Raw genomic sequence first — 12,594 nt, 5'->3', positions numbered from 1 at the left:
TGAGAACATAAATTTAAACGGACACGGAATATCGGTATTGGTTCATGCCTGGTGTCGGTCGTCTCGGTAACCGGAGAGGCTCCCGGTCCACTTCTGGTGCGTAATACCAATGGGAGGAGGTTTAAGTGGGTTGTATAAAATCCTCAACATGTATGATAAGGCTGTCATGAAAACAATTTCTTTTTGTCAGATTAACGTATCAGAGACCTGTCTGAGTTCGGTCAGTGTGAACTCAGTCAGTGGCCTCGGAGCACCAGTCTCTCGCCTTACGAGATCTGTTACTATCTGTTACGGTACAAAGGTCTTTTGGCGTAGTTTTTAGAGTGTGTAGCAAACTCTGCGAGCAGCTTGAGGCTCCGTTTCACTATCTCTTCAGGCTGCATTTCTAAGAGCACAGAAAGTTTTGATTATAACTTAAAGTTGTGCTACCTTCTGAGGTGGTCCACTTTAGGGGGGACAAATGTTGCTCCGCAGAATCATATGGGTGGTAGCTCGAGGGAGAAGTCCGCTGTGCGACAGCGCGACCGTAATTTACCCCACGAGGCAATTAAAGTGTGCCGGTTGTGGGATGGTGAATCCTTCCCTTCAGTCTCCACATTCTTCCTCCAGCAGGACGTTTTCTGGACTCTCAACGACCCGGTGCGGGCTCATATATCGAAAAATGTCCGAGAATGGTGCGGTGCCCAGACGGGGCAAAGTGCTCACTCTTGACACTATGAACGCCAGTGTGAAGAAGGTCGAGTATGCCGTCCGCGGACCCATTGTGCAGCGTGCCGTGCAAATAGAGAAAGAACTCAAGGAGGTAAGAGTGGACTTAACGGATGTTTATTTCCTACTTTAGTTTATAAGACTGTAGAGATGTCTTCTGGTCAAGATAACCCTGAGTCAAAAGCTTCATCTTTCTTTGCAAGCCTGACTTTTAAATCTGACTGCATATATTTATTTTAACGCAACACTGGTTTCAAAAGACTTGAAAAGTAAGTGATTTTTTTTATCTTTGCCAAAGGAAAATAGTCTAAAATGGTGGCATAATGTGTGAATAGTGATTGATAAAAAAATTATCTGGTACTCTTTTGAATTAGATTAAGGTCTTCTTTAGTTTTATTTGACTACATTGTACAGACAATTAAATTATGCAAGACAATTACATCTACTATCATAGTGACTGGTTAGAATGACCTCTCAATGTCTGTTGTTAGAGCCATTCTTGTTGCAAATTTTATGAGAACAAACAAGGACAACATTGCAAAATGACGTCTAATGTCCCAGATGGAGTTTCTCCACTGTCTAGTAAGCAATGATCAAACTATAGCATTACAGCACAACCTCAGCTCAGTCCCTAGAAACCCTCAGTCATTCCACTGATACATTCTTCACTGTCTGAAACACCAAAACCTTCGACAGTTTCGAGAGTTGTATTTCTTTATCTTGATCAACTCAGGCTCAACAGTTAAAAAAAATTATGAAGCAACACTATGAGAAATCCTAATTTACCCAATACTGATGTTTCTGATGACACAGATTTTCTCTCTTGAGGCAAAGGTGATTAGATCTTGTGAGTCTGGTTTACGGTAGCACAAAAACAAGTGGCACGCTGATTGCTTCCCAGTGACTGGAGTGATTAAGGTCATGTGACAGCCCACCCCCCTGCACTCTGTCCTCAGCATGCTCATTAGTGATGGCAACCTTTTTTAATGTTCGCACCGTTATTTTAAGCAGACCTCAGCAATTAAATGTGTTCTCAAAAAATGCTGAATGAGCCTGTTTTCCTGTTACAGTCATTTCCTCTTAGTACAACAGAAAGGAGTCTGCCCAAAGTGTAGTGTCAGTGCCTATCACATTAGGCTGAAGCATATTAGCCTCATAACAGCTGATTCAGGATCAGTTTTTCTAACCTCCCCTGATCTTTTCCATTATTAGAATAAATGGGGGAAGAGACCAGACCAGCGGATATGGGCACATTGTGTCCATGGCAATGTAGGAATATAGTATGATGTTTGTCCGCACGCCTACTCGCACACCCATGTTTCAAAGTCTACTGGTCGATCATTTCCCTGTTCGGTCACAGTTTTGCCATCACTGTTCATGCAAACAGCAAGAATGCTTAGCTAGCTGTTACTGCAAATCAAACAATTATGCAAGATTTGACTGTCATCATCAAGCGGACCAGGCTGATGCAGTTGCCAGCATGGAGCGAACACGGTGACGCAAAACCCTTTACGTATGTGGACAGTAGGAAGCCTCCCCCTTTCCATTATCTTGCTCTCCCACCCCACTTTTATTCACTTTAACCAGTCATTGTTTGCTCTTAGCAGTGTAGACTCACCTTCCCAGAGAGAAAGAGGTGAAAGTCCACCCTGCAACAGAGATTGGGTTTACCTAAAATCTTAAACACGTTCATCATCTTTCTTATGGCATCAAATTCTCTTTTGGCCGTAGGCAAAACTTGCTCTGCTGCACATAGGTTCCTAACTTCTCAGTGTAGCTGGTATCTCTGTAATAGAGAGCAGATAAAAACATAGATTTTGCTCTTCTGCAAGGATATCTGTTTCTTCTCCTAGAAATCCACACTCTTGTAGAACACTGTTCCAGTTTTAATCTAACACTCCAGTTTCATTCAATGAAGATCTTTTGGAGTATTTGAATATTAAACCCAGCTGTGTTAGAAAAGAGCCGGAACACAATCTTGTAGTAAGGTAGATTTCCAATAGGTGATCATTCGGAAGCTTCTTTAATGCTGGAACCTGCACGCTAATTTCCATCAGACATAGGAACATTTAGAGCCAACATCAGTTGTTATCCAAACTTCATCCTTGCCAAAACCCACCCACATATTCCATTTAAAGTCTACTATTTCTGTTGTGTCTTAAGATGAGGGGTCAAAGCCTGGCAGCATTTTCTAGTGGGAATAGGCTAATTTATTGCTTAGGTCATGACCCAGGGTAGGGGAGGACCTAGGTCATCAGACAGTGAAAGGTCGTCATGGGAACAGAGAGGTTCCTATGTTTGCCATTATCTCTCCCTAAATTGGTCACTGTATCCAAGAAGTGTCTGGGCCATAACAGTGAATAACAGTTTAAAGTCCATTAAAAGATGGGTGGGTGACTTTGATGGAAATGACACTTGCACTAATGCACCTCTCTGAACAGTCAACAGAGCTATTTGCAGGAAAGAAAGGACTCAATATTAAGATTGCGACAGCTTGGTTCAGAAGAGTGCAATATGTGAAGATTAGCAAGTATAACTGCACAAGAGAGCTGCTCAAATGAGTGGTGGCAGGAAAGGTTATGATTTTTAATTGAACCTATGGGTAACTGACTGGGACTTGAAATGTTACATATTGTATCCTGTGCACATTACCTGTGAAAACAAATGTGAGACTCTTTTCAGAGTCTAGTCTTTGGACCAGTTTCAGGTGAGATCTGTGTGTCTAGTTTGAAATGTGCCTTTCAAATGTCTTGTTTCAAGGCCCCTTGTTGTTGGATTTTGGAGAATAGGCGCCTTGTTTTTCTCGTTCCGTGTTCCCATTGTACGCTGCAGTAGTGTTAGGTTTCAGGGTGAGAAAGTTTTAACAAAGCTAGCTTTCACTTACCCCTTCTGATGGACTACGTAATGATGGTTGTTCTCTCTCTCTCTCTCTCTCTCTCTCTCTTTCTCTCTCTCTCTCTCTTTCTCTCTCACTCTCTCTCTCTTTGTGTGTGTCAAATAACACTGCTCAGTCTCATGGCAAAGTGGTAATCACAGATCATTGTCAAACCTGCTTGTTACCTGTCGGGACATCATCATCCATGTTTTTTTTTTTTAGGCCAAGAAAGAAAAACAGATTTGATCATTTACACAGGAGTCGATATGGGACATCTCTTTCATTTTAACCATCATTTCATAGCTTTTGTTCACATAGCACTCAGCAGGATGGTGACCGCCCTGACATAGGCATTTTCATTGAGAAATGTGTTTGTTTCACATCTAAATAGTGAGTTTCTGAGCAAACGTGATGGATAAGTCTATTTGACACTATTTTATTCAGGCAGTAAAACTTCAGCTTCAATACAGCCATACTGTTTTGACTGTTTGTTGGCATTGGATATCTTACAGAACCAGACAGAGAGAGAGAAGAAAAAAAGAATTTTCATTTATGTGTTGGTGGTGCATAGCTCTCTCTTTCTTTCACAGTAGTGATAGATCTGAAGAATCCAAACTGTTTCACCTTTGAATTCTACTGACAGCTTTTGTGTAATCTGACTGTACATTCCACTGAACCCCATACTGAAAAAAGATACATGACTCTACAATTCTGCTTGGTTCTGTTTCCAATAAAGCCACCCTCACCCCGTTTGAATGAGACTGGAGGTTAGATCACAAGAATACAAAGGGTGGAACTCAGACTTCTGTGTCTGATTGGTTAAAGCTCGGAAACATCTCCTTTTCTTAGCCAATGGGAGACAAGTGGGACACATATGTTTTTTGGAGTTATTTTTTTGCCAAGTAGGAGGTGTAGACATGAGTGCTTTGAGGCTAGTTCTATTGGACAGAGGACAGACTCCCCACTGAATGTGTAAGGGTCTGTGGACATATCTTTAGTGTTCAGCCACACTAACCCCTGGCAACGCTGCTTTTGTTGGTCGAAAGCCAAGCAGCTGTAGACACAGAGCAGCTTGACACGTAACAGAGACGCACTGAGAAGTCACTATTCACCCCAATGGAGATATTGCAGCTTTTTGTCACTGCAGTTTGTGTCTCTCACATATATTGAATAACAGAGGAATTGATCTGTCCGTATATACTGTTTTGTCAAAGTCTCACTCCACATACTGTGCTGTGGTTTTATGCAAAATGAATCTCTTATGGTAAAAGACACAAACGGATACCTAGACTGCACTGATGTCTTCACACTTTTCATTGGAAGACTGTTACGTCTGGCCGTGGGTGCAGCCTCACCTCACTGCTTAATCCCTCCATAATATATACATCTTGCATTGGCTCCGCTAACAAGAATTTTTTTTTCAGAAATGGCATTGAGACAAGTGATAACAGCATGCCACCCCACAGATGATGAAATGCAGTCTATAAATTACAGGCCATTTCACAAATCTATCTTTCTGCTAGAGTGCTGGCTTTAAAGCTTAAACAGAGTTGTGCTGTGATACTATTTTGGTTTAAATTGTGACTTTTGTTGTAATGATGTGAGGAGAATTTTTATTTGTTTGTTTATTTCTCTTTTTGAGAACTCACAAGACTGTTTATGGAGAGTTAGTTCTGTTCAAGCCAGAAAATGGCAACGCTAATTATAACATTCACATTGAGTCCAACGAGAGAACAGCTCTTTAGTGTTGTTTTAGTTTAACTATGTCCTTCAAAATAAGTAAACAAAGAGGGTTAGAGAAAAAGAGAGTTTGAACCAACTGACACCAAAAGACTTTGCCTGGCTTTTTTTTTTCCCCTCCTTGTTTTCAAACCTGATAAGGCAAATGGCATAGTAGCACTCTCTGAGTTCTGTTTGCGTAATAAAAGATAAAGGTCAAAGACTCAGCAGCTTTCAAGTTATTGTGTGACTGTAGCCAACATACTTATCATGACCTTACCATTAGCTTTGGAGTGTTATGGCACAATATGATATGTTTTGTACGTGTGTTTGTGCATGTGTGTGTGTGTGTGTGTGTGTGTTCCTCTTTTTTTTGGCATCTTAGGGAGTGAAGAAGCCTTTTGACGAGGTTATCAAAGCCAACATAGGCGACGCCCATGCTATGGGTCAACGGCCAATCACCTTCTTCAGACAGGTAGCTGTCTTATCGTGTATATCATTTTAGAATATGAATGTGTAGGGATAGGGACCATCCAATGTGATCCTAATAATTTATAAGCTCTTTTTTGTCGTGTCTAAGGTTACCTGATATATTTCCGTGAGCTGTGATAACAATAAAGAGGTATTTACTGATATGTTTCTCTTCAAGGTCTTGGCGCTGTGCACTTATCCAGAACTACTTGATGATAACACTTTCCCTGAGGACACCAAAAACCGAGCACGGCGTATTTTACAGGCCTGTGGTGGTAACAGTATTGGTATGTGTTTGTGTGTGTGTACACCAAAACTGTGTTGAATATTGTATATTGTATAAAATGTGTTGAAGGATGGGAGGAGTTTTCACTTCATGGAGGAATATTTAACTATCCATGTAACAAATTTATCATGTGGAATTCTGTCTGCAGGTTTGAATCTGCAGGCAGAAGTTTCCCATGTACTCTTTATAGAGGGAAATACTCTTCTTCGTTAAAGCAATGAACAAAGACAAAACAACAAAGCTTGAAGTGAAACAGCATTAGGGCTAAAGCATTCCCCTGGCCTCCATCCAGTTTTCTTATTTTTACCTGTTTTCCATCCCCTTCTCTCTCTCTCTCTCTCTCTCTCTCTCTCTCTCTCAGGTGCCTACAGTGCCAGTCAGGGGATAGAGTGCATTAGACAGGACGTAGCTCGTTACATTGAGCGGCGTGATGGAGGCATTCCCAGTGACCCTGACAATATCTACCTCAGCACTGGTGCGAGCGATGGCATTGTGGTATGTCATGGTTTCAACTGCCTTCTTTATTTTCACCTGGAAAAACTGTTGCCTGTAGAACATGTGGCCATAAAGGAGCTGAACAGAACAGAATGGAAAAACAAGAGTAGGAAAAAAAACAGTAAATGAATGTATATCAGTTCAGGCAGTGAAACAGAGCAAAGACTATCTAGGTTTAGATACAGAGCACATGCAGATAATTAGTATGTAATGTATGCCATCACACTGGTGTGTTTTTTAAATGCCTGTTAATCTCTGTTGCTACACACAGTCATTCTTGATGCACATATGAATTTGAAATGGCCCTTTGGATGCTTTCATTGACACCTTCTGAATAGGGCAATGTATTGTAAAGGTGTAATAAACTGGTATTACAATGTAATAATTCTTGATATAGACTGAATCCACATTTTATGACACCAAACCTGGGTCAAATGAGTATTGGTGCTTGTAGGGCTCGTTTGCCAAAGAACAATCAGTGGGACTCTGCTGGATGAATGAAGCATAAATAACATGTTTGAACAACTAGAGTCTATCCTACCACTCTCACACGACTATTTCACTTAGTGTGCAGTTTTGCTAAAATGACTACAGCTCTAACGGGACTGAATATGTTGAATCAATACAAACACTGAATTAATGTCTTACAGTGTTTGCCTGCTATTGATATTGTTAAAACAAAGTCTACTGTAGAGTTGGAAGAGTGAACTTGCAAGGAGTACATAGGTCACATTTGGGAACTTGATCCAGTGAACCCAAAAATCACGCAATAAGACCACTACAAATTTTGATTGTCCTCAGCAGACAGAAGAGGCAGCAACATATGGCAACAAAAGGAAAACTGCTGCCAGTCTGCACTTCTCACAAAAGGCCTTCCATAGCCAATGTGAGAATTCCACATCTGCAAGAGCCACTGTCACAGAGTTATGTGAAGGTGGTTTTATTCTTGACTGTGTAGGAAAAACGCATGAGCATGCGTTAGGATATAAACCTAAAACCCAGGCCAACCAAGCCAAGGGGCTCGTCCGGGAATTGAACCCGGGACCTCTCGCACCCGAAGCGAGAATCATACGCCTAGACCAACGAGCCGACACAGATTATGTAAAACGGCGCGAATTTGTCTGCTGGCACTTTCACATTACAGCACAAAATTGAATAGTATTTGAATAAAATTCGTCTGCTCATACATTGCCAGACGTAGCGAATCATACACGTATATCGCCGATAAATAAATAAATAAACACCAGCACATCTGGGCGTGCTTCAACAATTCACCAAACTAAATCTGGGACTACCTGAGGCTGGTTTTAGTTAGCCAAATGTGATCCGAGATATATCTGTCTGACAAAATTAAAACCAAATTACATTAATGAAGTCAGTTTTGGAAGATCATTATAAGTGAAGTTTTCAGATACTTTGCAGACATATACAGGCAGAGCCGATGACTTAGGGTACACACAGAACGCTCTGATCCACAGAGCAATGACATGATAAAGTACTTGGTAACAGTGATATGTTACAGTATACAGTCCACCAGCCTCACCGACAACAGAAGTCTTCTGCAAGACTTCTTTTCAGCAGAAAAAACGCTTACATGATGTATAAGCGCGTGTCGCAGCTGCTGAACCTCTTATTCATTGATATTTATTTAATTTATTATTAGCTCAATTTGTCACTAATGGCCTGCCTGGAATTTTGTGTAGCATAGCATAAATTCTGTTATTACTATTTCTCAAAGCTATGATTTAACGATTTCTTTTCCTGTCCTATTCGAATCTGAACAATTTTATGCATTATCATTTAGTATTGTGATTCTGGAAAGCGTCTAATCTATATGTCGTTCACGGCTGGCCAGTATTGGTTTAAAGTGAAAAATAATGTAATTTTGAACCAGAAACCCCGTTTAACGTTACCACAGTCCCACATTTTATCAGTTACCCTCTTCCCACTCTTTCTCCCTCAGACTATACTGAAGTTGTTGGTCGCCGGCGAAGGGCGCACTCGTACGGGAGTTATGATCTCCATCCCTCAATACCCACTCTATTCCGCTGCGTTAGCAGAGCTGGGTGCTGTGCAGATCAACTACTACCTCAACGAAGAGAAATGCTGGAGCCTGGACATCAGCGAGCTGAAGCGTGCAGTGGAGGCCGCCAGGCAACACTGCAACCCCCGCGTGCTCTGCATCATAAACCCCGGCAACCCAACCGGTAACTCATTATGTGTAATTACGTTTATGCTAATACCGAACCAATTTACAAAGCAGGTCGAGGATGACTACGTATTTTAAGTTTATGAGATGTAATGGTTTCTCGAATTTCTTCTTCTTCTTCTTCTTCTTCTTCTTCTTCTTCTTCTATTATTTTAATGATAATATATGTATTTTTTTGCTGTCATCCAGTACATTCATACATTCCAGTACATTCTACACAATGTGTACTGGCACATAAATGGTGATTTCTCTTCATTGTATATAAGGTATTAATAGTTCTGGGACAGTCCTTTGATGACTTGAATGTCACTCACAGTTATTCTCACCCCTGATAGGTCAAGTTCAGAGTAGGCAGTGCATTGAGGACGTAATTCGTTTTGCTGCCAAAGAGGGCCTTTTCCTCATGGCTGATGAGGTAAAACAATGATGTCACAAGGGTGGGACATCCTTTAGTGTCCTCTCATAATCAAACCTTTTCCAACACTCATACTCTCATTCTTCTGTTTTATTTCTGTAGTTCGAAAACTCCCCTTTCTCTCTGTAATGCCTATTACTGTAGTCTATCCCCTTCTGTTCTTTCATGAAACACATACTCTTTTTCTCCATGTTACACAAATGGTACACACTGAGACTCTCTCTTTACACTCTCTCTTTCTCTCTCTCTCTTTTTCTCTTTCTCTCTCTCTCTGTCTGTCTCTCAGGTGTATCAGGATAATGTGTATGCAGAGGGATGTCAGTTTCACTCCTTTAAGAAAGTGCTGTTCGAGATGGGTCCAGAGTACTCCAGCACGGTTGAGTTGGCCTCTTTCCACTCTACCTCCAAGTGTTACATGGGAGAGTGAGTCAGTGATTAACACTTTACACACACACACACACACACACACACACATTGCTACACACACACACATTGCACACATTGTTCAACTTTCTATCCTCTTTGTCTTTCACACATCCTTTCTCTGTTTTCTCACACTCTCACACGCACTCCCTCAGGTGTGGCTTCCGTGGCGGCTACATGGAGGTCATAAACATGGACCCTGATGTGAAGGCCCAGCTGACTAAGCTGGTGTCTGTGCGCTTGTGTCCACCTGTGCCTGGACAAGCCCTCATGGACCTGGTGGTGAACCCACCCCAACCTGGAGAGCCCTCATATGCTACTTTCATCAAGGTGTGTTCACTGTTTTTTTTTCCCACAAAGCACCTTTCTTAAGGTCTGTTCATTCTTCCAGCACTCCTTCACCTCAGCATCTTCCTCTCCTCCAAGACCAAAAAAAACCCAACCCATGTCAGATCAGGCCTTGGCATTGCACATCACATGAGCATCATACATAAGACAGAACACAAGATGAATGTTACACATTGTACATATTCTATATACTGCGTATGTGTATTTATATAGATTGCAGATGCATTATGGATACTAGTTATGGGTGAATAAAAATATGTTTGTCTGAAATACAAGTTCAATCTTTGTAAAAATGCCAAGGTCTCTAAGCTAAACTATCAAGGTAAACTATCAACAACATTTTGCTGGAAATACACAGTATGTTAGGGATTCAAAACTATCAGGGGATAAAATGGACTGCCTTTCAGTTGAAGGCCTTTGCTTGCTGAAGCTCTGAGCTAGCACAGAAAGACTGCTGTTCAATAGCCATTATTAGATTAAATTAGCACATTTGTGTCTAATAAATGGGAGAGCTATTTTGGGATGGCAGCATCTTGGCTGTGGCTAAATCATCATAAAAACAGAGTTTCTCTTATTAAACTGCTTTTGACCTGTTTACAGAGCAAGTCGTTCAAAAGTGTGCAACCTTTTTTGCTAAACTCTTTCTCTCTCTCTCTCTCTCTCTCTCTCTCTCTCTCTCTCTCTCTCTCTCTCTCTCTCCTCCCTCTTTCTCTCTTGCACTTTGTTTAAGTGTTACTCCTCCACACATAACACAATATTCTGAAATGAGTCAATTTTAACTCTTATGAGAAGCTTTGAAATGTGTCTTTTTTTTTCTCTCCAAAAATGACTTACTACTTGAAGGAGTTTGCTGTAGACTTGTCATTGTTTATGCTGCTTTAGTTGGAACTAGCAGTCAAAGCTTGACACTGGCATTTCAGCTATAACTGTCTGCCTCAGCAAATGGGTCTTTAATCATTTATATAATCAATTCCTTTTGATAATAAAGACAGTTCCTTTAGGTAATCTGTACCCTTCCTCTCCTCCAACTTTCCCTGCTCATGATTAATTTTACAACTGTTCTCACTCATCACTCATCATTCGCTCTTCTCTTCTCTTCTCTTCTCTTCTCTTCTCTTCTCTTCTCTTCTCTTCTCTTCTCTTCTCTTCTCTTCTCTTCTCTTCTCTTCTCTTCTGCTCAGGAGCGTACAGCAACACTGAGGGCCCTAGCAGAGAAGGCCAAGATGACAGAGGAGATTCTGAACACAGTGCCAGGGATCAGCTGTAACCCGGTCCAGGGAGCCATGTACTCCTTCCCCCGCATCAGCCTGCCTGAACGTGCTGTCCAGGAGGCCAAGGTCTGTCTGCCGTCTCATTCCCTCTCTCTCTTTCCCTGGATCTAGACTGTTTTCATACCTATTACATGTACTCTCTCTCTTTCTCTGTTTGTGTGTGTGTTTGCAGGCAAAGGGTGTGGCCCCTGACATGTTCTACTGTATGAAACTGCTGGAGGAGACAGGGATCTGTCTGGTTCCTGGCAGTGGCTTTGGTCAAAAAGATGGCACTTTCCACTTTAGGTATTTTTTAACACCTATCTTAACACATGTTTTGATAATGATATGTATATTGAAACCATCTTTTGTCTGTAACAAATTTATCCTGATGTTGGCACATTACAATGAGACTAAAACTGTGTTTGCTTAAGATTTTGTACTTTTAAGCACAAAAAGCCGACAGAGGACCATCACTTGTATCAATCTTATTTTAATTCTCATTCTCAGTGTCTCTTTTTTTAACCCCTTTCTCTCTGTCCTCCCACCCAATTCCCCCTCACATAGGATGACCATTCTACCATCGGCAGACAAACTGAAGGTCCTGCTCAACAAAGTGAAGGAGTTCCATCAGCGCTTTACCCAACAATACTCTTAACCACTTCCCCTCATCCCAACCAGTAAATGAGGCTCATTAACAGGGACTAATCAGAAGTGCCAGAATCCTCTTCCACTTCAAGTGCCTTCTTCACTATGGCCCAGATGGTCATCAGTCCAGTTCCCTTTACCTTATATGACTGTACTGAAATGAGACAACATGAAATATATTTTAGGTACAGACATTTTGTAGTGATTTTTAGAAATCAGCTTAGCAGTAATACTAATTTTGTAAATTAATAAATATATATCAGATTCATTGCTATACAATGTTGGAAATCAGGTGCACTTTGCACTGCAGTTATGTGTCAGAAAGTGGAAATATCAGCAGTCATGGAATCATGAAAGTGTGTGTGGGCACGTGTTTGTGCGTGCGTGCGTGCGTGCATGCGTGTTTTTCTTGTGTTTATCTGCATTGGCCAAAGTGGGTTGTTTCAAATAAAGAATGACTATAAAAGGCTAGTGAATAGTCAGAGTGAAGTCATAGAATGAAATTTTACTTGGTGAGCAGATCGGCGCAGAGGCAAATCAGCCCCAGGGCATAGCATTCTGTTTTATTTTTCTTTTAGTAGTTTCTTTTCAATTAAAAATGTATTGATTGAACTGTGTGGTCTAATGTATTTTAATGCAGTGTATCCAATGCATTTGCCTTCTATGACCCTAAAATACATGAATGCCCATTACAGTAAAATATTCTAATTCTGAAATGCTTCCATCATGAACACAGTGTATCCAAAA

General features: G+C 41.1%; 1 protein-coding gene and 1 non-coding gene across 4 annotated transcripts; one reads left to right on the top strand and one right to left on the bottom strand.

The window, feature by feature from the left end:
• Positions 1-12,318, top strand: gpt (glutamic--pyruvic transaminase). Of its 3 annotated transcripts, none has more exons than XM_030775453.1 (12): positions 1-96; positions 613-802; positions 5,688-5,777; positions 5,952-6,060; positions 6,421-6,554; positions 8,518-8,761; positions 9,099-9,178; positions 9,465-9,601; positions 9,757-9,931; positions 11,131-11,286; positions 11,393-11,505; positions 11,767-12,318. In XM_030775453.1, the coding sequence occupies exons 2-12, from the start codon at positions 662-664 to the stop codon at positions 11,855-11,857; spliced, it is 1,470 nt and encodes a 489-aa protein (XP_030631313.1). In that variant the 5' UTR covers positions 1-96; positions 613-661; the 3' UTR covers positions 11,858-12,318. The 3 variants fall into 3 exon arrangements, with proteins under 3 accessions (XP_030631313.1, XP_030631314.1, XP_030631312.1); XM_030775454.1 differs by having other exon boundaries at positions 3-96; positions 610-802; XM_030775452.1 differs by lacking the exon at positions 1-96 and having other exon boundaries at positions 405-802.
• On the bottom strand, positions 7,572-7,643 carry trnap-cgg (transfer RNA proline (anticodon CGG)). Its single transcript has one exon. It is a non-coding gene; the product is annotated as a tRNA-Pro (tRNA).
• Positions 12,319-12,594: the final 276 nt, after the last annotated feature.

This window comes from Chanos chanos, chromosome 5 (assembly GCF_902362185.1).
Source record: "Chanos chanos chromosome 5, fChaCha1.1, whole genome shotgun sequence".
NCBI lineage: Eukaryota > Metazoa > Chordata > Actinopteri > Gonorynchiformes > Chanidae > Chanos > Chanos chanos.
Note: the sequence above shows the minus strand (reverse complement) of the source record. Positions and strands in the feature narration are given on the sequence as shown.

Bases quoted from the DNA above. Each gene is read 5' to 3' on its own strand.
- gpt (XM_030775452.1), top strand. From the start codon at position 461: ATGTTGCTCCGCAGAATCATATGGGTGGTAGCTCGAGGGAGAAGTCCG. The intron at 9,602-9,756 runs GTGAGTCAGTGA...GCACTCCCTCAG, and splicing joins TCCAAGTGTTACATGGGAGA to GTGTGGCTTCCGTGGCGGCT. The intron at 11,506-11,766 runs GTATTTTTTAAC...CCCCTCACATAG, and splicing joins GATGGCACTTTCCACTTTAG to GATGACCATTCTACCATCGG.